The sequence below is a fragment of the Coccomyxa subellipsoidea genome (assembly GCF_000258705.1).
Source record: "Coccomyxa subellipsoidea C-169, whole genome shotgun sequence".
Lineage (NCBI taxonomy): Eukaryota > Viridiplantae > Chlorophyta > Trebouxiophyceae > Coccomyxaceae > Coccomyxa > Coccomyxa subellipsoidea.
In genome coordinates, this window is record NW_005178024.1 from 1156956 (window position 1) to 1184706 (window position 27751).

The following is a 27751-nucleotide window of genomic DNA, read 5'->3' on the forward strand; positions in this document are numbered from 1 at the left end:
CAGTGACACACGTGACGTGCCGAGCACGCGGGCCGGCCTCTTCAGCGGCTGCGGGGCCCCGGGGTTAACCAGCTAGCGCTGGCGCCAACGTTGGCCATGGCCCGATGAGGCCTGGGCTGATCGGGTGTACAATGCATGTAGATTAGTGGCTACAATGTATTCCAGTCACACCCTGCTGAGACTGCTCATTTATGGGCGCTTTCTCGCCCCCTTCAAATGTTTCACATGGCCACATTCTAAATCCGTAGCCTGGAGGATCCGGTGGATTTAGGCCCGTAAAATGTCCAGCTTTGCTGTGCGTATGTGCCTCGTGGATCTGGGATCTGAGCACACTGCACATCACATTTGTGCGATAACCTTTGACAAAAAAGATGCAGACGGCAACACGCTGTCTGGCGGATGGGAACTAAGGGAAAGTATTCATTTGTACAAGAACAAGGCAGAGATGGAAGCTCCGAGGAAGTATGCAGACCTGAAAGGAGACGTGACAACCCTCCTGGAAGACACAGGGAGATTTTTGGGACGTCTTGTTGAGGCACCAAAGACGGATGGCGGTCACCAGCTCCTCCTGGATACGAAGCTCAGTGATTTCTTTGCAAAGTACACTGATTTGAAGAGGCGAAAAGAGGGAGGCCTGAGCTGCGCCGTACTTGCTCTCACAAAGTCAGGTATGAGAATTCTAATATCACCCCGGTGTTAGATCAGCTTGCAGCGAGAGTGCAGATGTTAGCGTAGCTTCTGGTGGCTCTCAACACCTAGGATGAAATCACTAAAATTGGATTTTATCGTCGATCCATGACCGCTTTGCTTGTCACCTTGCTCAACAGTGAACGTCCGATTGACAGTATCAGTTTCGTTCTCAACAATGGCCAAAATCTTTGGGACGTCTTGTACAAGGTGCCTTGTGCATTGTCAGGACTCTTTGAAGAATCTATGTTGTGCCAAACCTGCCTTGCAAACATGCTCCTGAGGTTGCCTGCAGGGCTTTTCGTAAGAGTTTAGGGAGCAGCACCGTTATCCTACCTGGTGGATCATCAAGGCACTTGTGCTTTCCATCAGCCCGTCCCAGACAGATATTTGATTAGGAGCAAAAGTCATCTGACGTGTATTATAATGAATTGCTGGTCCATTGCGTGCAGGGAAGTCCACACTCTTGAACGCTCTTCTTGGAGCAGTGGTTCTGCCGAGCTCCAATGTACCAGAGACTGCTCGCATCACACGCATCACCCACACCATCCTGGAAGAAGGAAAGCCCCCCCAGCTGAGCTACACCACTGCTCAGGGAGAGCTGCGCACAATTGTGGGCGAATATGCCATTCGTAAGTCCCTCTGCCCACCCAGCAGCCACTCATGCAAAGGCTCCACGCACATATTGCATGTATTCAAATCTGCGTTGTCTCTTGCCATGCCCGCGAGTTGGAATGTGCTCAGAAATTGACTGTTTGTCCTTGTTTACAGGTGAGCACCTGCGCTACCTGAATAGGGAAGTGCGCACCCGCAATCACACGTCTAGCGACGAGGCCTTTTTGGACGTGCATGTGCCCATCGCTGCCCTGGAGGATTCTGAGGTGGATCCAGATGCGGTCTCGCTGCAACTACTGGACACCCCGGGACCCAACGAGGCCGGGGAGGAGTCCCTCAAGTTCCAGGTACATGCGCATGACAATCACATGCATGCATATCACTGTGGGCCATCATCACTGCTCCCTGCATGAGATGCAGAGCGGTTTGTTGGTGATGCCCCTCTTCAAAGTGCTGGATCGCATGCTCCAGGTGGAGCGCCTGCTGGACAGCGTTGATGCTGTCATCTACATCCTTGACTACACCAAGCTGAAGACGCAAGAGGAAGCAGACCTTCTGACGAAACTCAAGGTGCGTGTGTTGCCTTTGATATTTCTTATGCACAATCTTCGGCCAATGTGGGTGCATGCATACCTCGATCATGCTCAAGGTTGGGACACAGGATACATTCACCAATGCATGCCTCCCATGTAGAAGTGTCCTCCGTTGCGCAGGACATCAATCCTCAGCTGGTGGCGAGGCTTTCGCAGCGCCTTTTCTTTGTGGTCAACAAGGTGGACCTCATGCACACCAGTGAGGGCCTGGAACCGGAGGAGATCAAGGAGTATGTGGCTGACCTGGTCACAAAGCAGCTGGCCTCTGAGGGCTTCCGACTTTCCTCGGACCAGGTGACCTCTCATCCCAGCTTGCCACTGTTGTTGTACACCGAAGTCGTCCGCAATGTCCTTGAGCGCACATTTAGGCGGTGATGGATGGACATCTAAGTGGAGTGACCTGCCCGCAGGTTCTGCTGCTGTCTGCGCAAGATGCCATGCTGTCGCGTCTGATACTGCGCAACAAGGCGGGCAGCGAGGAGCGGATGCGCTTTGGCAAGCTGGCATTCGGGAGCCGCAGGGCACAGAGCACCCCTGCTGAGGAGTACGTGGCAGCTGCCAAGGAAATGCTGGCAGAGTCTGGCCTGGAGCAGCTGGAGAGCAAGGTGCTCGGCTTCCTGTACAGCCACAGCGGCAGCCTCAAGCTCCTCTCTGTCCTGGATGACACCTCCCGCCTCCTGCACCAGGTACTGCACATCTTCTCATGTTTATCTCCCTTCTCCCAAGTTATATGGGCATTGGTCATAAGCTCCTGTGTCTGATGCATCGTTCACAGCTCACAAGCATGCATGCCGCAGGTGCGCAATGTGGCCACGGCCACGAATGCAGCGCTGCAGCAGGACGTGCAGACGCTGCAGGAGGAGGCCGAGAAGCTGCAGAATGAGCTTGAGGATGTCCTGACGCAATTTGACAGCGTCCAGCAGGAGGCTGACCACATCGAGCAGGAAGTTGTGGACGAGGTGAGGTTCATGCAAAGACTCTCATGTTCTACGCAACATGCCTGACATGGAGAGGGTACAAATGTCTGGCCATGTCCTTACATGCACCAGAGGAGACTAATATGCAGGAAGTTCCATTAACACGATATGCTGTTGTTCAGGTGCGGGGAAAGATGCAGGCGTTAAAGGAGGATTTATTTGAGAAAGTCAAGATAGTGCTGGACTCCACCCCCTCCTCTGGTGCGCGGCCTGCTCTGAGGGACGCCCTGGCCGGCCGCTGGCACGCCGCCTTTGACAAGGCTGCCCGTTTCTGGGCGCGCGCCGCTGCTCAGGGCTCTGCCGCCCGGGACGAGCTCACCCTGCCCCTGCACGACCTGCACAATGACATCCATGCCACCATCGATGCCGAGGTGTGCACCGTCCCATAAATGCCTCCTTCTCAGTCTCTGTCCCTTCCAGTATCTTGCTTCCGCTTGCATCTGGCTGCGTACGGGAGATGATCTGTGCATTGAGCAGCTGCAGCAGGGCTGCATGTAAACTTGGTGAGTGTAGGGAGCAGCCATGCATGAACAGATTTTAAACAATAGTTGCGGGGCTGCAGGTGCGCGACTTCTGGCATGCGCTGGAGGCGGCCACGAATGAGCGGCAGCAGGCGATGTTCCGGCTGCTGAACCGCCACCTGAAGCGCCTGACGCAGCGCGTGGAGGTTGCCGTGGGGGAGGCCCTGGAGGTGCAGTTGGAGCCTGCCGCCCTCCACCTGGACCCCCCCACGGCCCAGCAGTTCCACTCCGACCTGCAGGACCTCTTCGACACAGGTAACTATCCTCTCAATCTGCTGAAGAAGATGCTTTAGCGGATGTCGTCAATTATTCTGGAAGGCACTGGAGCAATGGTACTTTTTGCTGGGTCAAGAGCTTGATTGATTTGGGTGCATGGCGCAGCGATTGAGCCGCGCGAGGTAGAGCGCACGAGGGAGGGGCAGGAGGAGTTTGTGGTGTGGGAGAAGCGCCGCCGCCGAATTGGGCTGTGCCGCTTCAGCGAGTACTACGTGGGCCGCCCAACCTCCCGCACCACCACCGAGTCGTACAAGGAGACCGTCTTCGAACTGAAACCGGATCAGATCATGGTGCGTCACACTGCAATGCACTTTGGCCTTTACCCCTTGTCTGACTGTGAGCAATGGCTCATAAACGATCTCTGAATTCAGCCAAGTGGGGGACCCATGAGATGATGAGAATGAGATTGCATGTTGTGACTGGTCGTGTGCACGGCTCCAGGACTACTTCATGAAGCTGGTGGACGACACGGTTGAGACGTCTGTGAAGCACGTGCGCGCATTCGTGCACCAGTACCTGGCCGCCCGCCTGGTGGAGGCGCGCAGCCAGATTGTGGAGTACGGCCAGCGCTACACGGATGCCATGCTCAACGCCCTGGACACCTCCAAGAAGGGTGCGCATGCTAATCTATGTCAGGAGTGGCAGGAGTGTGTTCATGGTGCCACTTTGACATTTGTGCATTGAGTTAATTTTTCACAGCAATGTTTCGTGTCCCGGATCAGTTGTGGATGTTCCGCATTTCCCTTGACATGCGATGGGCGTCATTTGCTGCATTTGCGTGATTTAGATCGCAATGCTTTGGCATGTCCTGAGGTTGCAAACAGTGATTGAGATGAGTGGTGGGATGGCAGGTGAGGAGGCGCGGCAGGCAGGGCTGGCCACAGTGCAGCGGCACCTGGCCACGCTGAATGCGCTGCTGGACACCTGCGCTGCCATGCAGCACCGCACCTCCATGCTGCTGCCCGGCGCCGCCCCCGAGTCTGAGGCCCACGCCTGGGACGCCCAGTCAATCATCGCCGAGTCCGTCGACGGCATGGTGGAGGATGTGCACTACGAGGATGCCGCCGAGGAGTTCTCTCACTCACCCGGTACTCGCCAGCTCAATGCTCCTCGTGTGTATTGTGGCCCTCTTGTTATTGAGGTCACGCTTACCTCGAGCCTGGGTTCGCTTCACTTCTGTTCAATTACAAACGGAGAGACTTGTGATGTCTCTGGATGACCTGCTTCGATTTCAAGTCCTGAAGCCCAAATTAAGTAGTGGGTTGTTGCAGAGTCGTCTCTGCCCATGGACGGCCCTGTGCTGGATCTGGCGGACCGCTCTCCATCCAAGAACACCGAAACGGCTTTTGAGGACGTGACAGCAGCCGAGCCGGTCAAGGGCGCGCCCATTGCGCAGCTGCAGGTTGGTCCCACGCCGCCCAAGAGCGAGGCTTCCGAGGGCCGGCCCCAAGTCGAGTATGCTGCATGGCGCCAGCTGCAGCTGAATGCAGCCCAGGTGACACCCCGCCTCATCCTGGGATTATCAAGAATATCTCGTGATACTTTTGTTGCAGATTGTGAGAGCATAGCCACCGTGCATGCAACGTCTCATTTAATACACTTGTGGCAGAGAAAATGCAGGCGGCAGTTTTGACATTTGTTAAACCGATTCGTATGCAGGTAAAGGCGCCAGCACGCAAGCGCTCAAACTTCCCAAGCCAAGCGGACGGTGACTTCCTGGTCGCTGCTGCCACAGAGGACATTGCCCCTCCGGCGCCAGAGCAGGTCTCCTCAGAGAAGAAAGCGGACGGAGCTCACCAAGACATCCTGAGCGCCATCTATGGCAATGCTTCTGATAAGCAGAAGGGCGTCAGTGCCAAAGAGGCTGCTGCTGCAAACCTCGACAAGTAAGCCCATTCTTCTGTCTACACCATTGTGATGCGAAAGTATGTCCGTATGACATCTGTAAGGAAGAGAGCTAAGAAAGGCAATTTTCTCTGCAGCTCTTGTTTGGGGTTCAGCAACTGAGTGGACATTTTGTGTACAGGGTCATCAATGGACCGCAGTCTGCTGCTATGGCAGCCCAGACTGCTGCGGCATCCCTGTCGGGCTATGTGGACTTTGCCAAGTGGGGCATGGATGGGAATGACTTCACCGACTCTGATGAGGATGACTTCCTGTGCTCCTGTGGCAAGGTAATTTGCGCATGAACATGCCATGCATGCTTCCCGGCTGCATGCAATTGTACAGCCAGATTGCTCTGCCTCTGCATTTTGACAATGCTGGTTGCACTTGCAGGTGCACCCGCCAACCTTCCACCAGGAGTATCGCCGTGCGGCTGACAAAGAAGCACCTGTGGCTCCTGCTGAGGATGGAATGCCCTCACAGGCTGATGCCGTGAAGACTGACAGCATCCTGACCACTGCGTGAGGCTCTGCACCAATCACTGGCTGTGTACTGTACTTTTTTATGCCTGTGCAAACACCACAGGACCAATGAAGTTGCCTCATTTGGTTGCAGGCATTCCTTTAATCGCAATCTGATGATGAGGTGTGCCTTGGGTGTGCAGGGAGGTGCCTTCTGAGGGGCCGGAGCCAGATCTGCTGGACAGCCTCATCCGCCGCTGCAACACCGAGGATGACTCTGGGCAGGACGCTGGTCACTTCAACACCCCTGCCACCGTCGAGGTATGAATGTCACTGTCCGACGCTCGCATGCCTTTATTGCTCCTGCTACTGTTCATTACCATATAATGTACAAGCGTACCAAGAACGTGGCACTGAAGATGGTATGCTGCATAATTGCAGGGTGATGGCAAGGCGGTGGGCGAGACGCTGTCTTCTGGGCAGCTTGATCTGAACAAGGCATTTGAGGAGTGGGTGCAGGCTGGCAGCGAAGCCCTGTCCGTCAACGAGGCAGAGACTGCTGATGAGGCGGCTGTCCTGCCTGCAAGTATGCCTCACTGCATCCCTTTTCCAGTGTTTTGAAGGTTGTGCGCTTCATGCTATTGAGCTGAGGAGATGAAGCATGCCTGAGTCAACTTCACAGGAGCGACATTTGATTTCTGGTCTGCAGGCTATGTGACGAGCGAGGAGCATGCAGAGGATCACTCTCCAGCAACTGCTCTGGACCACACCCTCAATGGCTCTGATGACTGGACCCTGGTGGAGGATGAGGAGGCCCAAGAAGCTCTGCCCTCCAAGCCGTAAATACCTGCTGCTACATTTCTTGTTCTGGCCTCAGAGCTGGGACAAAGCAGTTTTGACGCGGGGCTTGAATAATGCTGATAAGCAGCAATGTATGTATTCTCGATGCAAGGCCAATGTACATTTCTAGACCATGCAAGCTCTTCTAAAATGAAGAGGTTGCTGAGGCTTGTGCCAATTTTGCTCATAGACTTTTGTCATGTGTAGTGAGGGGACTCTCCTGTCCTACTCTAGAAAGTGTACACTACCCAAAAGCACCATCTTCTTGCGCTGCTCTGGACCATTAGGATGAGTGAAAAATTTCCTGGGGGTCTACAGTACATATATGGGACAAAAGATGAGATTTCTTGAATGAAGCGTACTGCACATTTTCCCCCTAAGATTGCTTGATATTCCATTTTCAAGTAGAGCCTTATGCATGGAGGAGGAACAATTAATCTTGATATGTCTTGGCCTGTTTTTGAGTACTAGGAGCCTCCTACTGAATAGTGCTAGCAACCTTCTCAACTCATTTTATTTGCAATTGCCTATCTCGTGCTCAGATGCAACACCATCTGATCTTGCAATTATGAAGATGTTAATGTTGCCCTATTTTTAGAAGGCTGATCAGAACTTACATATATACAAGACTAGTCTTGTGTTGTCATGCACCATCGCCATTCTCCTCATTATTGCCAAAGTCTTCCTCTTCAATGCTTGCATCAGAAAAACTATCAAGTCCAAGCGCAGCCATGAGGGCTTCCTCTTGCTCTGTGTCAAAGCCAGCATTCTCACTCTCAAGGTCCTCCAGACTGCTGGTTACTGCTTGCTCTATCTCATGCTCCCTATCGCTTGTGAAGTGCTCAGACTCAGCCCTGCTGTCGCCGCTCTCAGAATTTGCATCGTTCTGAGGGCAGCTAACAGGCTCCGTAGCTCCGCCAAATGCTGTTGTGTTCCTGAGATGCTGGGCATGGTCAGAATGGCTGTCAGAAGCTGCCTCGCCTGCGCTATCTTCCCTCACTGCTGCCCGCTCCTCTGGCTTTGTTGGGTCAGGAGACGTGTTAGTCAGCAAGTCACATATGGAGGCCACAGTTCTGTCCAAGCTCAAAGCTTCACTGCCGACTGGGGGGGTTTCATTCTGGAGGCCTTTGGCAGAGAAGCGCTCTGCTGCACTCCCTGCTCTGTCAAGGCCACCTGGCAGACGATCGGGCGTTGCACAATCAAGCGCTTCAGCAGCCGTCCCAGATATATCCTGGTCACTGGTTTTCCGAGCTTTGTTGAGGGATGCTGCGACATCGTCAGCTGATTCCTGTGTGTCACAGCTGTCATGGCTAGCGCTGCAGCGGGTGTCCTCCTGTTCAGCGATTGCTGATGGTGCTGATGGACATGACGGGGCCGCCGCCTGGGCTTGCATGTGAGGCATCTGTACAGATGCATCTCCTGTCTCTGCTGATGTCTGTTGCTGGACCGTCTTGTGGCCTGCAAAGGCACTTTGTAGTCATTAGCACTGCTGAGTAGCCTGGAAGTGCATAATTGCAGGCAAGAATCCGGAAATTGAGCACATGCGATCCAAAACTTTGCATGTAGCAGAAACACACTGAGTCCCAATGAAAGTGCCACCTTTGAAGATTCTCTGCTCAGATGTCTCTGGAGATGACGGGTGACGCCATAGAGAATGCAGCAAGGAAGTATCTGTGCATGAGCTTTCACGCAGAGATGAGGAGGCGCTCTCAGCACGAGTGTCAGGATACGTCTCACTTCCATCCTCTCTCCTCCAAGCCCCTGGTGGCAATGCACAGGATCAAACGCAATGTTAAACTTGCCATTTCAATATGACCTAAGCATGGCAAAACTCCACAAAGATGTGCCGCACTGCTGGCAAGCATGCAGATCACCAGAAGATGCTACAGCATCTCACCTGACAAACATGAAGCTGACAGCGTGGACACAGCTGCCAAAGAGGGACGCCCGGGTGCAACGGATGCTGATGCCAGGCGTCGCACCGCAGCTGCGCGCTGCCTGCAGACACTCCTCTTCAGCGCCAGGATCCTCTGCTGCAACGCCTCCTCCCTCCGCTCCACCCGTGCAGCCCTGCTCCAACCTCAACCTCCGTCAGGCTTCTGCTGGTACTCGTATGCTGCTAGGACATTCTTACTTTCTGTATCGGTGTGCCATGGAATTTTTTTTGCTAGTGCTGACGAGGTTCTGATGGTGTCTGCATCAAGATTGTAAGAAACAGTGCTCAATCTATATATGGATATATGCATGGGTGGGAAGGCAGGTGCGCACGTCTGGTGCCGGCTCAGCTGGGCTTCCTGGGCTTCCAGGGCAACAGCAGTGCAGAAGGCGCTCTCAGGGCTGGCCTGCTGATGCAGCTGCGCGGCGATCAGCTGCCTGGACAGGTGCCCCACTGTGCGCTGGGAGGCTGCAAACCTCGAGCGCAGATCCTCCAATGCGCGCATGGACGCCTCCAGAATGTCTACTGCCTGCACTTACAACCAACACTTGCATCCAGGGCCCATTCTTGTCTCTGGATGAAGGAGTTTCAAGGTAGAGATTGCTACTGTAGCTCCTGGATCGTTGATAGGTGCTGCACCTCATCGAGGGCGAGGTTTGCATCGTCAGCAGACCGTCTCTGAGCAGCCTCAGATCTGCAGGCCGCCGCTTCCTTCACCCTGGCCCGCTTTTGCAGGTCTGCGACTAAGCCTTGATGTGCTTCTCCATACTTGTCAACAGCATCACGTCCTGAGGCAAAAGAAATACTTGTCAAACAATGCCTTGAGCAGCAACAAGTACTTCCTGCAAAATGCTCAGAATCTGAAGTATGTAATGCTTAAGCCAAACCTGCCAGAGCCGCATCCTGCATGCCATTTGATTTGTAGTGGATGGGATCCTGCACATGTTCGCTGCTCTCTCAGTATCTTACTTGACACCGTGCATGACCTCGATGACGCCCAGGTGTGTGCCCACTATGATGCAAAGCACTATGTCATTTTATTTACGGTCACATGCCTGATACTTGGTCATCTTTTGTGAGGCTCCCATGCATGTCTGCTCATGCAGTGACACTACCGCAATGGCCTCAAGAAGAGCAACTGCCAACCCGTTGGGAGTCCCTGCACAATTCACAGCAGGATTTTTGCAATCTAGAGATTACATTTTGACACTGGCCTCCTATGATGCACTGCATGGATGACTCTGCTTACCTTTTGCATCCTGCAGATGGACTCCCTGAGCGCTTAACGCTTCCCAAATGGATGTGCCATGCTTGATGTTCAGCAGCTGCAAAATCTGAGCGCTGCCAAGTCTTGTGCTTCTCAGGCCGCTCTCAGACTGGAAGGCATTGAGAGTGACCTCCATCCTTGAGGCTGCCAGGTACTCTGCAATGAGATTGTCAGTGATAAAGCCGAATGCGCTTGGTGCCTTCTGCTGCAGCTTAGAGCTGGGGAGTTCTGCATTTTGAGGCAGCTTCTCCAAAACGCGCCTGTGCAGCTGTGTCTGCACAAAAACGTTCATTCATGCGACTAGGATCCTTCTTTGTTTTCTAGGATCTTGAGTATTCATTGTCCTCATCAGCACTTTTTTCCCATTTTACGTACACTCTTCATTACTCAAAATTTGCTGGATACACCTACTTTCATGGCTCCGATGACCCCGATCTCCTTTAAATGTTGGAACAATGATTCTTTGAAGGCCATCACAGCGTTCTCTTGCAAAGTTGGGGTACCCATCTTGTTCTGTTGTGTTCTGAACAACAATTAAGCCAGGCCTACCGTCAGCAAACAGCACAAAAGAAAGATTGTGATACTTCAGATTGGATATCTGATCATATTGATAATTTATGTACGATCACATAACTGCTGAGGGCGCTTCTTCGAGTGAGCCTTGGGCGGTCAAAGTCAGCTCAGCAGGGTAACCTGAATAGGCAACTGTTCCCCCCATCATTGCCATGGCCCGCTGGGTTGCTGATTTCCTCATGCAACATCTACTGTGATGTCTCTTTTACAAATTGATGTCATCCATAATAGATCTTATCGAGGAAGAGACAATAATTGTGGCAGCAAGCTTGTGGTCAAATGCATGCAGTTGCACACGCGCAACATGTTGTACAATGTATTCAGGCGTCCGTAAACAGTTGTCATGTTCAAGCTTCAAAAATTGTTAACCGAAATTGGTGATTATAGACCGACAAGACACCACCGTAGGGCACCAGCTGCTCAGTATTATAGCCATGGTACAGAAAGCATGCTCTATTACTTCATGCCATATGTTACACAATACACCGTCAACATTCATCAACCCACAATCTCTATCCTCGTCTCACGCATGTGCGGGCCTGTCAATCAACACCATGCAGCCCAGCGTCAAGTGCACGAGTGCGCGCCCATAGAAGCTTGCGCTCATCACACCCCCAGATCCTCAAAGGGATCATGCGAATGCCTCTGCGCGCTGCCGTCCGCCGCGCCCCTCTCTGCAGCCTCCACTCTGTCTTTACTGTGCAGCGTGCCGGCTGCCGCAGCATGAGCAGCATGTGTCCCCTGGAGTGCATCAGAGGGCGCCTCTGGCTCTCCTGGGATGTCGAGCAGGTCAGGCAGCAAGGGGCCAGGCGGATTGCGGCGCAGGTTGAAGCCGTACGCTGAGTCATCCTCGCCATGCGTGCGCAGAGGGAACATCTTGGATCCAACGGCTTTCGTCTTGTGCCCCAGAAGTCTCTGTCTGATTGTCGCTGTCATGTCATCTGTGCCGGTGAATTGTTCACAGTTTTCTGAATCACCCACCTGTGCGACAGCAAGATGCACCGATGTCAATGCGTTGGTCCACGCCACAACTCCCAAGCAAACATGAATCATTCTAGGGAACTTGTGGACTCTGTCAGCACTGTTCAGTCAGGTATAGCACCGTCATAGGAGAGGTTTGCGGAGGTAAAGAAATCAATCCAGTGAAGATGCAGCCATGAAATCTCACCAGGCCACTGCACACAGCCGCCCGCCTGACAGCCACTCGCTTCTTGATCCAGTTCCCACCGGCAATACCCAGGAGCCAGACCAGCAGGCATGCAGCAATCCCAGCACCCCCACCAATTGCAGCAGCTTGACCCACTCCCATTCCACCAGACCTCTCTCCTGCAGTCAGCACAATTTATCTGAACGGCATCTCAGTGGAGCGCACAAAATGGCACGCCTTCCTTTGCCTGAATGAAGCATTGCTCACAGAGCAGCTCCAGATAGCAGCTTACTTGGGGTTGGGGAATCAGGCGGAGGAGCGCATGGCTCATCAAGTGATATAGACCTGACTTCACGGGAGCTGGGGTCCGTGACAAGTATTGTGCAGTTGGGGAGGCATGCGACGTCCTCAATGCCGTTGGAAAACAGCGCGCTGTGCATTTCCCCGTCCTCATCTCCAGGAAATCCACACTCCCCCGCCAGAGTTGTCACCTCCCCTGATCACAAGCACAATCCATCCCTGATCTCCGCTGTCAATATAATATATGGAACAGAAGCAACGGTGGGTTGACGCTCTTGCATACCTTCCAGCGTGACTTTCCTGATGCATGCATTGGTGCTATCAGCCACAGCGAGGAACCCGTTGGGACTCATGCATAGCCCTTTTGGAGTTAAAAAGTGTGCAGCTGAGCCTTTCGCGTCCCTGAAACCCTCATGGCCACATGCTCCTGCAAATTCTTGCAGGCCACCTGTCCCGCAACAGCAAGTCCTTCCTGTGCTCTTGAACTCTTTCTACCAACTTGCCAAATTCACTTTTGAATTCAATATGGATTTCTTGCAGATGGGTATGGCTGAAATCGAAGCTTTCCACCTTGTTCAGTCCACTTCCGAATGCAGTGAGCGTTCCTGTCAGAGAAGAACAGCACAGTGGAGTTGCCTGTGCTGGCATCGGCAATGGAGTAAAAGTACGCAAAGGGCTCGTCCTTACGCACGCTTTCAATTGCAGTGTCTACCCGACCTGCACATACACCTGTAACAGGAGGAGCCAGACGTCGAGACATATGCGAAAGTATTCGTGTTCACACCAGAGTTTGATACGGCTTAAATCAACCCCAGTCGAGTGTTACGCTTCGAACCCCACCTGCAGCTGCGAAACTGAACGCAAAGGTAGACAGGAGGTGCCATATGGATCTCATCTGTGTTCGTGCATGAGCCATAAGTCAAACGGCGAATGTGAAGAAGCAGGGCAGCAAAGACGTGAGAATAGGAGTCGTTTGAAACAAGCAGGTGGACCTAATCATTGTCTAATCCTATGTCGGTGAGTCATGCATGCATATGCATGCCCGAAGGTTCATTTGCATGGAGAGAATGTCCACTCAGGCTCAAGACCATGAATGAAGCCCTGGGGCGGAGGGTACTCACATGGTACTTTTTCTGACTTCAGCTACACCGAGTGCCCTCAACAAGCCTGAATGAAATCTTTGAATACCTTCAAGGGCAAGCTCAGCCTAACCTGATTAGCAATCACAACACTGCATGCATGCCAACGCCATTTCCCCGTCAGCCAGCAACCTGGCGACCAGCACTCTGTCATTGAGCTTATTCTTCCTTGAAGGACACCCAAGTAAGCACGCTGTCATTCTGTAGAAATGTACAGCAATCATGTAGAAATGTACACCTTGAATACTTCTGTGAGACAAGCCGGGGGGCTAGTCTTCATTTTGGGGTTCCTAGGACTGTTCCCACAATGCTCATGCCCATGCTTCAGAGAAGTTTACAAGCAAGTGCAACTGAGAAGAACGACTGCTGAAGACTACAGACGAAAACATACTTCATCTTCCTGATGGTCTGGTGCGCAGCAGCTGCCACTTGCTGTCATAGCCCTCATTTGACGGGCCCTCTCCACTCTCCTCAAATCTCAGGAATCCATTCCTCTCCACAAGACGGCCTCTCCGCGTATCTGGTAGGCCCTCAGAAATAATGACCTTCCCCTTGTCCCTGCACAGCAGTTCTTGCCCATCAACACAGTGCAAGATCTTGAGTAGCTTTCGACTAGCTAAGGCAATAAGCAAGGTCTTCAGGTCTTCTTATCGGCATGGGTGTTGGAGAATGTTCGGTGTATTGAGGTTATACGCAAGGCTGACAGATTCAGTACAGACACTGGATTTGCAAGGGGGTGGCATCAATTCAGGAGTAGACTGGACATGTGCCGAGGCATGCCTGGGGTAGGTCCAGTACAGCCCAGAGTAGGCGACGCAGCAGAGCGCCCATGGCACAGTAGTCATGACCAGCATAGCATTGCTCAGAGACTCCGCCTTGCGCAGGTCATGTGCAACGTCCCCTGTGCTGGCCGCCGTTCCCTGTGTGCCAAAGCACTATAAAGGACATCATCATTGTGTCATCAGCAATGGGGTAACCTGCATGACGGGGCTACCAGGCTCAGCTGTGGAAGCGCAGCATATCCTCCCCCATCATGAAGTGCATGCCTGCAAGCAGGAGTTCCCAGAATGCAAGACAAAGCTTTCGTTGTTCCCTTTTGCCTCCTGCTTGCCTCGTGATGCTGTTATATCACATGGTGTCGCCCATAATATCGACGCTCTCTGCACTGCTTTGGTGGCGCTCCAATTAAATCGAGCCCATGCATTTTGCAGAGCTGAATGCAGTGGCCGAGGCGCCTTCGCATGACAATAAGCCAGGCGAAGGAGAGAGAACAGGAATGCACCTCAAACCCAAACACTGACTCGGCCAGCTTTCCGACGACTGGGGCTGCACAGGCCGCAACAGCCATCTCGAAAGAGCGGTCAAATGCATAGATGAAGGTCCGCAGCCGTGCTGGCACAATCTCTGCAGGAACACATTGGTACATGTGGAAAGAAGTCTGGTCAGAATAGCAAAGCCATGCCTCTTGAAAGCTTTTTGTCCAAACATGAAGATGTCAATGGTGTTCAGAATTCAGTGCCAAGAAGGAAGGCGTGCATGGCATGCATGATGAGTAATAACCTGCAAAAATGGGGTTGTTGCAGGCCGGAGCTGGCCAAGCATTCAGCGCGCCGTTTGCCATGAACACTGCAACATAGGCGGCAAAGAACGCAGAAGCATTCTCGTGTGGGAGACCTTTCAATATGGTGGCCGTCATGATAGCACCTGAGGACAACAGAACGGTGCTGGACAGGGAATCTTTCAATCTAAAATATTACTGCATTGTGATGCCCAAACGGCAGGCAAAAAGTCTCGCACCTGCTACTACGCTGACTTGGCAAACGATGATGCGACCAGCATTTGGCAGCCACCGAGAAGCCACATCGCCTAGCCAGCCTCCAAACTGCCCTCCTCCAGCATGTGCCAGCATCATCAGCGACACCAGCAGGCTGGCCTTGAAATTTGAAACCTCCAGCAGCTGAAGGTACAGCGTGAGAAAGGCAAGCGACATGCCAGGCACATTTCCGATGATTCCCTGCAACATTGCACACAGCAGCTACATTCCTTGTTCCATGGCACCATGTTGTCGTTATCCCGCTGCAGAGATATTTGGTCAAGAAATCTGTCAGGTTTGTCATGGTCATGTAGATACTGACCTGTGTAATGATGATCGCAAAGGTGGGAACTGTGATGACAGACTTGATGTCTTTCAGAGCTGCCATTAACATTTTCGGGCCGCTTTGCCTTCCAGGCTGCGTGGCAGAGGGCGGATGACCATCGAAGACTCGCGGATCCTTGGAGAATGCAAAGTTTGCAAGCCCAATCGCCAGGCTTATGAAGCCCAGTATTGAGAATGCCAGCCGCCAACCCTCAAATTGACTGAGGTGGGTCGCCCCTGCAGGTGTTGCTGTCATCAGCCATATTGCTGCTATGCTTGCACACTGGATCATCCCAGCAATATGCTGACAAATTACAGTGCAAGGGACCCTGTGTTTACACGCACACTCACCCATGTTTGTAGCATACAGCCCACCCAGGGCTGCGCCTGCTGCTGAGGTCAAATGCAGAGTCCCAAATGCTCTGCCCCTGTGCTCCTCCTCGTAGAAATCAGCTGTCACACTCTGCATCAAGCAGCAGCAAACCTCCAATTTCTATGCGGCATCCTTGTTGACATCACTCCAGGTGATCCTCGGAAAGCAATTTTCTGCATACGGTATGCATCATGGCAGGAATGGTGCAACATGATCTTCACCTGAACATTTGGGATAACCAAGGCCAGACCAAGCCCATTGACTGCCCAGAAGCAGATGGCCGTGATCAGATTGGATGACAGGCTGAAGCCGAGGGTCATCAAGCCCCATATCATGCATCCAACAGTGATCACCCACACCCTGTTGTACCAGTGCCCTGCATTACCAGACAATCAGGACATCATCTGTGGCGCCTGTTTTTGTGAGCCCAGTGTGACAATGAAATTGAAGGCACGTCTTTGCAATGGGAAAGCACTCACCCAACAGACCACCAAGAGGGGAGGCAAGAGCTTGCACGAGCGCTCTGCTGAGGGTGATTGTCGCAAGCTGAGTCGGGGTGGCCTGAAACGACTGGGCCACAAAATTGTACATTGCTGGTAGGATGACTTCGTCTGCTCGCTCGAAGACCATTGCAAAATTCAGGCATATGCTGGTTGCCCGCCGGGCTCGCTTTCTTTGCTCCATGAAAACACTCCTGCAGAGCATGGGGTGGAATGTTGGAAATATGCGTCCCCTGAGTAATTTGACACAGATCTGCAAGGGTGCCATGAATCTAATTGCCACCTGAATTCGCTTGTACCCCTTGCTGCTGCAGGCAACTCCATCTCCATGGCATGAAAATTGTGCGATGCATGGTCATCTTCCGTGCTCATTTCGCCCTGCCTGAGGGGCACTGACTCCTCATTTCGGCTGGGATTATCTGTTGAGCTTGGCTCCTGCATGTGTATGGCAAGGTGGTCAGTCTTGCTTCATTTCAACAAGCATATCACTTAATAGAGCACTTGTATAAGCGTTCAATAAGCCATTTAACAGTTCATGGGACTTCTCACATGCTGAGATGAAGAAGCTCCGTCGTTACTTCCAAATCGCGTCACATCAGCACTTTGACTTGCTTCTGCAGTCAAATCCGTCCTAATTCCATCAGCTCTGTTCCTCAGTGTTTGAGCACTTCCATTGGGGTGCAGAGCAACGTCTTTTGAGCTTGCATTCGACCCTCCTTCAGGATCATCCCAAAAACTGCTATTTCCATTGCGATCTGAACCCATTTTACCAATTGGTATCACTGCATTGAGCAGCGCAGGTGGAGGAAGATGTACATCAGTCAACTCTACACCCGCTTCTGTAGCGCTTCAACTTTTCACCATCGGATGCTCCCGAATCTATTCACCTTTTCATGGCAAATCGTGCTTTCAACAAAGCGACAAAAGCTTCCGACGTAGCTCGCTTCACATTGACTTCTGCAATCGCGCATATATTGTGCTTTCAGGGAAGCGGTCTAGGCGAACAATTCCTGAGGACTCATAAGGAAAACAATGATATATGCTAGATGCTTATGGGTGTACATTACGCTTGTCTTGGACATGAGTCTGCACCTGCTGCAGAGCCCATACCATGGCGTTCCTGATCTCCCAAGATGGTCCATGAATCCCCAGCGGACAGCCAGCGATCTGCATTACCAAGCACAGATCGCTGAGAGGCAGCACGAAGGACTCTGATCGCGATGACAAAAAAGAAATCGAAGGGCGGCAAGCGCTCAGGTACCAGCTGAATCTTAGCCATCTTTTGGCATCGACATGGTGAACTGTGTAGAAGCCTTAAAGCCACAGTCAGCAATGCTGCTCTTGCATTGCATCTATCGGATGCATTCACGCAGCAATAGGATTCTGAAACAGACAACATGTCTGCACAGGTACCAAGGTCAAGGGTCGCAAAGTTTCCAAGTATATGGGAGTGTGCTGGCACAAAGGAAACAAGCGGTGGCGAGCGACCATGAACATCGGTAAGGATCCACACTACCTTCGTTGAATGCATCGAGATAATGGCAAGATCATCAATGCCCACATAAGAAGCACGCTTAGCCTAGTAATCCTTCCTCAGGCTGCCTTTCCACCCACGAGTGTGATACCTGAGCTTGATCGTGCTGGTGTGCTGCAGTAAGCAAGGGGCCAAAACATGTTGGCTATTTCAATGACGACCTGGAGGCAGCCAGGGCTCGTGATGTGGCTGTCATGAAGATGAGGTGCCCTAAGACAAAGCTCAACTTTTCAGCAGAATCATACTTCCAAGGAGAATACGACAAGCATCAGGTCAGTCACCTCAAATTCCTGCAGCACCCATACAGTGACCTTGTGCAGCTCAGCACAGCAAGCTCTTTTGCAGCAGAGCCTCATATGCTTACAAGACAGTCGTGTGTTCCATTTGGATGTGCAGTCTCCCAGCAGTTGGCCCTTGACAGCTACAATGCTCCCAGTGAGTGGCGAGCAAGAAAACGTCAGTTTCTTTTAGACAGAGATCTTTGCTTGTTTTAGCTGCAGAATCTTGCATTTCTTGGAAACTGGCACAGCACCAGTGACGGCTGTGTTGTGCAGGCAGTTGAATCTAACCAGAATGGTCTTGACATGGGAAATGGTCAGCTCATGGATTAGTCAACTTGGATATCAGTCTCGGCCTCCCTGGTGTTGGCTAGCGCTGGTGCTTGCTGCGCGGTCTTGGCTACTTGTACATTGCTGGCATGCCATGGCAGAATCAATGTCGTGGCACCACTCCCCATGGGGACCTGATGTGTGCTTGTACTCTTGTTTCATTTGATCAGCGCACACCTGATTGCCGTACCCACTGCTTTAGTGGAGGTGCACTCTGGCAGTGTGTCTGGCGTGCTTTCAAGTTTATTGGGTGTTTCTAGGGCTCATTCGGCGCTCTCCTGGCCTGTCTAGTGCTTTTGTGACTCTCAGCACTCTCCTAGGATGAACAAATCAGGTGTCTGAAAAACAAATTCAGACATTTCGTACCGCTGTAGAATGCACGCTGCCTGCGCACCCGCGGGCCGCCGCTGGCGGCCAGCGGCTGCAAACGTTTAGAAAGCAGATTGCAGCATGCAAACAAAAACTGCTGCATGTTAGGTGTCGCTTCCTGTTACCCAGCCTCCATCTTTTAAGAAACGAAAGAGAAGTCATCATCACGTTCTCCTCATCCTTTCTTTAAAAAAAAATCCAAACTGGTCTGCCATGCGGTGTTCCCTCCCTTGGCGGTTACACTCCGAATTGTAACCTGGAGCTGCCTGTTCGTATTCTTCTCCTTCATCCTTTGATCACTATGTAGGTCCTCAGTGTGTTCTGAACGGATCATGATTAGCAGTGCTTGGGTCTTGTCCGAGTAATATTCGCAGAATTATATCTTGACCCGGCATCCCTCCAGATAACACTGGTAGCTGTAGCATGCTTCGAAGTGTCCGATCACTATTTGACTACCAGTATCACACGTGCTAACACTCCTGAGTACTTGGCATGTGAGTTTATCCCGCGGGTTATGTTCTATCCGGAGGCGAGCAGTACGATCTCTCCCGATGATTCCCGTCAAGCCGCATATGAAACCACCACCCAATCAGCCACGAGTTCTGAATGTCAATACGGGGCAAAAATTCAATGAGTATAAAGGAAATTATGTGTCCACCACGAAGTACAATGTATTCACTTATTTCCCAAAGGCACTTTTTGAGCAGTTCAGGTGGGAGCCACCTCTATTAGTAACTTGACTTTTCCTTGTTTAGCAATCTGATGTGATTATTTAAGCTCCTTCCAATAGCAGCACGGCAGATTGTTCTGAAGCAATGTGGTGTCTCCTGCAGACGAATTGCAAACGTCTATTTCACCCTCGTTGCAGCGATCTCATGCACATCCCTCAGTCCTGTCAGGTATGCAGATCAGCCTGATGGAATCTATGCTTACTCATCTAGCATCCACTAGCATGCACGCCTAGTTGTCTTATCTGCTCTGCCATGCAGGCCCATCACCACCTTCTTGCCCCTGGCTTTGGTGCTGGGTGTGTCCATGGCAAAGGAGGCTCTGGAGGACTTCCACCGCTTTCAGGCGGACAGAGAAGTGAACAAGAGAGGCATTGTGGTCTTCAACCCAGTCACCGGTGCATGGGAACGAAGACAATGGCGAGACATTTTGGTGCGCTGCTGGCACCCGTGTACTGCAGATCATCTTGACAATTTGATCAAGAAGAGAACATGGAGTCCTGTTCAAGACTGCTTGTGCTCAGTGTATGATCCAGCAGAATGAGCTGCAGAATTGACGGTTGCATTCAATACCTCATTTGCAGGTTGGGGATGTGATCAAGGTGGAGAAGGACAGCTTCTTTCCTGCTGACCTGCTCCTGTTGTCGTCCACCAATGATGACGGCATTGCCTATGTGGAGACTGTCAACCTGGACGGGGAGAGCAACCTGAAGATCAAAAAGGCGCTGGATCAGACCAAAGGCCTCACTTCCAACAACATTGCCGCCTTCAAGGTGCTGCAGCCGCACAATTTCACACTTGGCAGGAGCACAAACGAGTGATAACCCGCTTACGGCACATGCAGCAGGATCAGTAGAAAAGCTACCGTCACTGCCAGAAAACCTGTCAGGCAGACATGCAAGCAGAAGTGCAGAAGCCAAGGATTCCAAGATACTTTTGCATGCATGCACGGCTTTGTGAGGGGTGCGTGGAGGGCTGAGACAGCAGGTGTGCATATGTCGCAGGGGGAGATCCACTGCGAGCAGCCCAATGCCTCGCTGTACACCTTTACAGGCAACCTGGTGCTCCAGAGGGACCACATCGCCAAATCTGGCCCGCTGGCGCTGTCCCCCGCATGCCTGCTGCTGCGCGGATCCAGCCTGCGCAACACCAAGAGCATCCTGGGCGTTGTCATTTTTGCAGGCCATGAAACCAAGGCATGCACACCCCCTGCTGCTATTTCCCAATTCCTGTGGGACCCCTCATACTTGAAGCAATGAACCGATGCTGACCATGGATTTGCACAAAGTCATGTTGTTCAGTGATCGGCACTATGCCAAATGCTGCATGCAATGTGGTGTTGTTGCCACTGGACTCATTTGGAAGCAACACTAAGCAAGCAAGGATAACTTTAGGAATCTATACTCCACGGCACTCGCTCTCCTTTGATGTCTGCATTCCTCTTTTACCTAAACTCTTAATTAAAGGATCTGTCATGTGTCGATTGAGCAGGTGATGAAGAATGCAACGCTGCCGCCCTCGAAGCGCAGCCGCATAGAGCACCAGATGGACAAAATGATCCTGCTCATGTTCGCCCTGCTGTTCGCCATGTGCCTGGTGGGCGCTACGCTCTTTGCACTGTGGACGAAGAATATTTCACCGCAGATGTGGTACATCGCCCCCGAGGCTGCCCCCATTGCGTTCAACCCCAATAAGGCGGTGCTGAGCGGGGTGTATGCCTTTGTCACCTCCTTTGTGCTGTACGGCTACCTCATCCCCATCTCCCTGTACGTCTCCCTGGAGATGGTCAAAGTTGTCCAGGTGGGCCGCTGACCCCTTTCATGCAACCCATAGGGGCCTCTAATTCAACCACGATCCAATATCCATTTTAAAACCACTGCCGGCATACGGCGCCTGTGCTGCATCCTCTCAACATGATGCGCAAATGATGCCTCTATGTGCTATGTGCCATGCAGATCATGCAGAGCTTTGCACATGGATTGTTTGTGACTTTGGAATTGGAAGATGAAGAAGAATCATCGTGTGCCGGGCGCAGGCGCTGGTGTTCATAAACAGAGATCAGTCGATGTACCATGAGGAGACGGACACGCCCGCTCTGGCGCGCACCTCAAATCTCAACGAGGAGCTGGGCATGGTCAACACCATCCTGTCCGACAAGACAGGTGCACCCCAACTCAATTTCTAATCCAGACCCACACTTCTGCTTGCTGCACAAGCATCATCATGCATTCATTAACATGTCCTTACAGATCAGCGGAACGCAATCAGAAGCTGTGAAGCTGTTGCCCAGCGCTAGATCCTGGCGCTAGCAGAATGGTAGCACCCAGCTGCGCTCACATGCGAGGAACCTGCTCATAAATGCATTGTTTGGCTGCCCTTGGCAATTGTGAAATGGATTGCACACTGGTGCCGTGCCTGTGCTTCTCATCTTGCAGCAATCAGCCACCGCTTGCATGCAGGCACGCTGACGCGCAACGAGATGGAGTTCTTTAAGTGCTCCATCGCGGGGGTGAGCTACGGAACGGGTGTTACGGAGATTGAGCGGGCGGCCGCGCGCCGTAACGGGCTGGCCGTCCCAGTGGCGGCGGACGCGACGGCCGCGCAGCACTGGCGCGCACCCTCCTTCAATTTTTATGACAAGCGGCTGCTGGGAGGGGCCTGGCGCGACGAGGCGCGGCCGGACGTCATCCGCGAGTTCTTCCGCGTGCTCGCCGTCTGTCACACCGTCATCCCCGATGGTGTGCGCTCTTCCCTTCAGCGCTACCATTTGCCTCATGCACACCCTCTTCTTCATGCTGGAGCCATGGGGCACTGGTGCCTGCGTCTTCTCAGCCCTGCTCTCTGTCTCATCTACAAACCCTTTTTATGGATCTGGCGCTGCTGAAATAGGTGCTTGTCCACCACTTCGTGACTGTGAATCCGAGGACACATTGTTAGACCAGGGTGACCACAGCTGGAGAGGAGAGAGCACGCAGGTCCATTTTAAAGATTTTGACAGTTCAGCAACGGTTTTATAAGCAATCAACTAAATTTTAAAGTTTGACTTCTGGTGATTTCCTGCTGTACTGCCGCTGAATGACAGGCCCGGAGGACCCGGAGGGCATAAAGTACCAGGCGGAGTCGCCGGACGAGGCGGCGCTTGTGGCGGCGGGCAAGGCGTTTGGCTTCTTCTTCCACCGACGCAACCACACCTCTGTCCTGGTGCGAGAGCCGGACGGGGACGCCACCGTAGAAGTGGAGTATGAGATCCTGAACATCCTGGAGTTTGACTCCACCCGCAAGCGCATGAGCGTCATCTGCCGCACGCCCACCGGCAACATCATGCTCTACTGCAAGGTGTGACACAGGTCACCTGCAGCCGTTTCTATTGCAAGATTCATAAGTGATTGATCAGGGTGACTCACACCTCGTACCCAATAAACAGTGGGCTCCAGGGTAGATCACTGTTACAGTTCATCCTGAACCCCTGTTGCTAGGTGCCCAGTCACCTCCTGCACCTGCCTCAAACTTGCAGCATATGTACCTCTGATGTTCTCTCTGTTGAGAGGGGACATGGCTGTTGATCAGCACGACCTTTTTATGCAAGTCTCCTGAACATGGCTTTCGCCAGGGCCCATCTAGTAGGTCTGTGATGGCCTTTACAGTTGTTATTGTCTGCAGACGCACCTTGCCTCGTGGCAGGAACAGGCTGCGATAATAATTGTAGTCGGTGAATGCATGCAGGGTGCTGACACGGTGATTTATGAGCGGCTGGACCAGAACAACAAGCTGAACACGGCGCTGAAGCAGATAACGCGCGAGCACATGGAGATGTATGGCGAGGCCGGCCTGCGCACACTCTGCCTCTCCTGCGTCGAGCTCGACCCTGTCGCCTATGACGCGTGAGCCACTCTGCTGCTGCTTGCTTGTGCATTGTGTACAGTAGTGAAATGCTCCACAAAGAGCAAGCGGCCCCCAGCTGCAAAGCGGCACATTGCCCTTGGTTTTAGGCATGCATGAAGTGCCTGGAGACAAAGATGCCATGTTGGCAAAAATTTGGCCCTAGCTGGCGGGAGGCTGCATAAAATTTGAGCACCATGCCCATTAGCCATTGTGTCTTGCTTGGGTCTGGCAAGTGCTACAAGGGACAGGACATGCACAGCCTTTACCTGCAGCTTGCCTGCGGACGCACCTGTCCTCCTATCAGGATAGTGCGTAATATAATGATCAAGCTTGGGGAGTTGAGTTGAGATGAATATACATGTCATGCTAAAGAGGGGGAATTACAATTGCAGGTGGCAGGTGAAGTACTATGCGGCAAAGACGGCGCTGCACGGGCGCGAGGAGAAGCTGGCGGCGGTGGCGGAGGACATAGAGAAGCGGCTGCAGCTGCTGGGCTGCACCGCGATCGAGGACAAGCTGCAGGAGGGCGTCCCAGAATGCATTGAGCGCCTGGCAGCCGCCAGCATCCGCATCTGGGTCCTCACTGGCGACAAGCAGGTGCTCAGAAGACTTCCTCATGTCCTGACAAGATCGCGAATATGAATATTCCGACGTGCAAAGAAGACTCCGCGAAAATCAACATTCTGGTGTGAGAAGCAGATTGCATGGAAACATTTTTCTGGTGTGCTGCTTTGGACCATTTGTGACCAGTGCACAGAGTTGTGTTGGGTGAGAATAGTGCAGAGGTCCTTGTGCCTGCTGAGCAATATGTGTTGGCTTGTGCCTGCTGAGCAATATGTGTTGGGGGAGCGCAGGAGACGGCGATCAACATTGGGTTCGCCTGCAGCCTGCTGCGCACAGAGATGGCGCAGTACATTGTGACAGCCTCCACAAAGGAGGTCCGCCGGCTTTCAAATTTCCTATATTACTTTGGTTTCTGGCGCTTGAGGACATGCATGCATGCGTGACTTAATATAAATGGGCAGGACGACCTGAAGGAGCCTTCAGTCTCCTGTCAGGGAAAAGGCTATAAGTTTGCTGTGTGAGCTGAACTGAACATCTGCACAGGGGAACGCACTGGAGGATGAGGGGCGTTTTGAGGAGGCTGATGCGCTGGCGGCGATAGCGGTGCGCGAGCAGCTGAACGACGCGCTGCGGCACATGGCGCGGAACAGCAGCGGCGGCAGCGACGGAGGCAACGCCCTCATTATCGACGGCAAGGCCCTCGTGCATGCGCTGGCCGGCGACACTCGGGACGCCCTCCTCGCGGTGACTAATGCACTGCCCCTCTTAGCAACAGTGACTCATCCTGCCTAGTTGTGAACTGTACCCAACAAGCCAGAGCCAAGAGTCAACTCTCAATATTGCTCTTGATTAAATCTTTCTTTGATCTGGCGAGTCCAGCAAAGTTAGCATCCTTTACCTGCAGCTTGTTTGCAGACGCACCTTGCCTCTTTCGGCAGGAGCAGTGAGCAATGCCGTGAGAATCAATCGCTTTTCCCTGAAGATGCCTCTCGCCTCTTGGATGATTACTTTAACGGAAAAGGTCAGGCCTTCAAGCCCAGACAAGTCAAGCATGCATGCCTTACATTGAAGCCTTTCGGGCAACCAAGAGGCAGAGCTGGCATGCGCAGGTGGGCCAGGCGTGTGCAGCGGTGGTGTGCTGCCGCGTGTCGCCGAAGCAGAAGGCGCAGGTGACCGCGCTCGTCAAGAGCACCGGCGACACCACCCTCGGCATCGGCGACGGGGCCAACGATGTGGGCATGATCCAGGAGGCACACATAGGTGAGCATTTTCCCTTGCAGTCACCAGATACCCAGCTGTGTTCCAAGTGTCCGATGATCGCTCACAGGACGTACCCACCTCGGTCTCTTTACTCGGAGAATATGTCTTACCAGACCAAATGCTAAACAAGCTCCGGTGCTCAGCTGTGGGATCCTGCATGCATAAGGTCACATGAGGCGCACTTCAAGAATTGCAATATGTAACAAAGAAGCTTAAATCCCTAGATGACCCTGTTGGGATTTTCCATCCATGATGTCACATGGCGCAGCTGAATAAATCCAAGCAGAGCTGACAGAAAACATTGAAATTTCTGGATGACACTGCTGCAGGCATGGGCATCAGCGGGCAAGAGGGGATGCAGGCGGTGATGAGCAGCGATTTTGCGATAGCACAGTTCCGTTTCCTGGAGCCGCTGCTGCTGGTGCACGGGCGCTGGTCCTACCTGCGCATCGCGCGAATGGTGTCCTACTTCTTCTACAAGAACCTGCTCTTCGGCCTCACCATCTTCTTCTACAACGCCCTCTGCTTCTTCTCCGGTCAAATCATCTACAACGGTGCGCCAATCCTCATCTAAAACCACCTTACTTACACCAAGACACAGGCCAGATAGCCATGAAAACTATCAAGGTTTTCTGGCTATCAAGGAAGCAGATGACCTCTATGTGGACATCCTATCACACAACATTCAAGGCAGGCATGCTTGAAGACAGGCTTGGTCTATCACGCCTATGAAAATTACGAAGCAGCCTGTGATGGATGGGTGCTGACAATTGCTTGGCGGCCGCAGATTTCTACATGTCTCTGTACAACGTCATCTTCACGGTCTTGCCACCGCTCATCATTGGCATGTTTGACCAAGACGTGGACCGCGAGATGAGCCGGCTCTACCCAGGTGCAATCCTGCTCATCTTTCTTTTCATGAGCAGCCACCAAAGGCTGCTCTCTTGCTGTGGGCTTTGGAGACACGGTGGCTTAAGATTTACTACTCTAGAAAAGCTGCATGCTGACTATTGCTGTGACATGACAGGGCTGTACCAGGCAGGCCCGAGGAACCTGTATTTCAGGCCGATGGCGCTGGCGGGCTGGGTCATCAATGCCATTTTCCAGGCGGCAGTCATGTTTGTCATGGTCATGTTTGCCACGCAGTCCATCTATGCCGATCGCAGCTCCGGAACAACCTTCACCCACTGGGAGGTGAGTCTAGCTTTTTATGGCATCGATTCATTCCCCTTAGGAGAGCATCTAAGCATCATGTGTTTTCATGTCCACTTACTGATGGCGTAACGCTGATGTGCAGGTTGGCAGCATTCTGTTCACTGTTGTGGTGGTCACTGTCCATCTGGAGATTGCTTCCATCTTGGATCACTGGACGCCTCTCCATCATCTGTCCATTTGGTTCAGTGTCTGTAAGTGCCCTCTCACATCTCCTAAAAATCCACTGCCGTTTCATTGTCCTTGCCTGGCACAGCTCATGATCAAGATGCATGCAGAAGTTTGAATCTGATCTCTGTGTGCAATGTGTGGCGGCAGGTGTGTGGTTTTTGTATCTTTTGTTGTATGGTCTGTTTCCGCTGTCCCTGTCTCAAGCCGTCTACCACTTGTTTGTGGAGGTCCTGGCTCCAGCTCCAGTCTTCTGGCTGATCGTCCTTGTCACGCCCTTTGCCTGCGTCCTTCCCGGCTTCTTCATCCGCCAGGCATGCAGGTGTGGCCTCTCTTGAATTGTCCCATCTCTCTCTTGTGCCTTATAGCATGGCCTATCTCAAATATAAATTGAGAGTCCGGCTCAAAAAGAATAAGTTCACCAATATGTCAGTACAGGGAGTCAGACTACATGCACGAATCACAGGTCATGAATGTGCTGGCGTGGTGTGTGCAGGCGGCTATATCCTGACGACCGCAGCATAGTGATGGAGATCCAGGCGCTGGTGAAGGCTGGGAAGATGCAGCGCATCAAGTCCACCGCCGTGCTGAAGAGCGGCAAGTCGGCACTGTCGCCGGGCCTTGCTCGCAGCCGCACAGTCTCCGTCAACTGCGGTGCGTCTGCCTGGCACCAGCCGGGCCTTTCTCGCCCTCAACATCTCATTCACCCGTCCCACTTCACTGGTGTCACATTGCTTTGCATGCGCAAGCTCCCATACTCGCTTGACTTGTACCTTGTTTTCCCACCGCTTGTTTCTGCAAACAGCATCGGCTGAAGGGTGGAAGCTTCACTAGCTGTACATGAAGTTTGCAAGCACATTGCTGGGCAGGGTACGTGCCAGGAGACAAGCCGGGGTCATTGGGTTACTACACCCCACCTGAGGCCAGGGCGGGGGTGGGCAGCGGGCGGCACCCGGTGATCGCCGCCCTAGACCAGGCGCTGACTCGCGACCCGCAGCGCCACCGCACCAGCAGCCTCGGCAGCTCCACCGGCAGTGGCTCTGTGGGCACCTCCGTCGCGCGGCGTACCTCCTTCGCTCCCAGCGCCAGCCCCATCGGTAGCCCATCCAAGGTAGCAGCCTTCCCTCCAATCAATCCAACCACCCACCCCATGCAGCCTCCTGCTCAATAGAAGGCTTCCTTATCAGTGCAACCGACTAG

The 27751-nt window shown here is 52.8% G+C and overlaps 4 protein-coding genes across 4 annotated transcripts; 2 read left to right on the forward strand and 2 right to left on the reverse strand.

Annotated features, from left to right (window-relative positions):
- Positions 1–445: 445 nt before the first annotated feature.
- Positions 446–7452, forward strand: COCSUDRAFT_67904 (hypothetical protein; the record flags this gene model as incomplete). The annotated part of the gene is made up of 19 exons (XM_005643956.1): positions 446–668; positions 1140–1319; positions 1459–1649; positions 1774–1872; positions 2016–2189; positions 2306–2581; positions 2693–2854; positions 2995–3243; positions 3435–3648; positions 3775–3959; positions 4111–4282; positions 4521–4757; positions 4941–5164; positions 5329–5555; positions 5696–5843; positions 5947–6074; positions 6218–6335; positions 6456–6600; positions 6724–7452. 19 exons carry the CDS (start codon positions 446–448, stop codon positions 6855–6857), a joined length of 3486 nt encoding a protein of 1161 aa, XP_005644013.1. The 3' UTR covers positions 6858–7452.
- On the reverse strand, positions 7452–12430 carry COCSUDRAFT_67905 (hypothetical protein; the record flags this gene model as incomplete). The annotated part of the gene is made up of 11 exons (XM_005643957.1): positions 7452–8312; positions 8752–8924; positions 9123–9319; positions 9430–9578; positions 9678–9726; positions 9846–9949; positions 10040–10331; positions 11243–11611; positions 11799–11956; positions 12133–12273; positions 12361–12430. The coding sequence occupies 11 exons, from the start codon at positions 12428–12430 to the stop codon at positions 7498–7500; spliced, it is 2517 nt and encodes an 838-aa protein (XP_005644014.1). The 3' UTR covers positions 7452–7497.
- Positions 12431–13192: 762 nt separating this feature from the next.
- Positions 13193–16410, reverse strand: COCSUDRAFT_31276 (transporter like protein; the record flags this gene model as incomplete). Its single annotated transcript, XM_005643958.1, has 9 exons — positions 13193–13774; positions 13997–14136; positions 14499–14620; positions 14777–14920; positions 15014–15230; positions 15352–15590; positions 15705–15816; positions 15948–16102; positions 16206–16410. 9 exons carry the CDS (start codon positions 16408–16410, stop codon positions 13609–13611), a joined length of 1500 nt encoding a protein of 499 aa, XP_005644015.1. The 3' UTR covers positions 13193–13608.
- Positions 16411–17954: 1544 nt separating this feature from the next.
- Positions 17955–26889, forward strand: COCSUDRAFT_38292 (phospholipid-transporting ATPase; the record flags this gene model as incomplete). Its single annotated transcript, XM_005643959.1, has 20 exons — positions 17955–18032; positions 19373–19449; positions 19571–19636; positions 19727–19898; positions 20050–20238; positions 20470–20661; positions 20957–21265; positions 21501–21627; positions 21925–22203; positions 22548–22801; positions 23189–23346; positions 23740–23944; positions 24202–24285; positions 24455–24655; positions 25021–25171; positions 25501–25725; positions 25959–26063; positions 26199–26365; positions 26469–26577; positions 26702–26889. 20 exons carry the CDS (start codon positions 17955–17957, stop codon positions 26887–26889), a joined length of 3336 nt encoding a protein of 1111 aa, XP_005644016.1.
- Between the last annotated feature and the right edge of the window lie 862 nt (positions 26890–27751).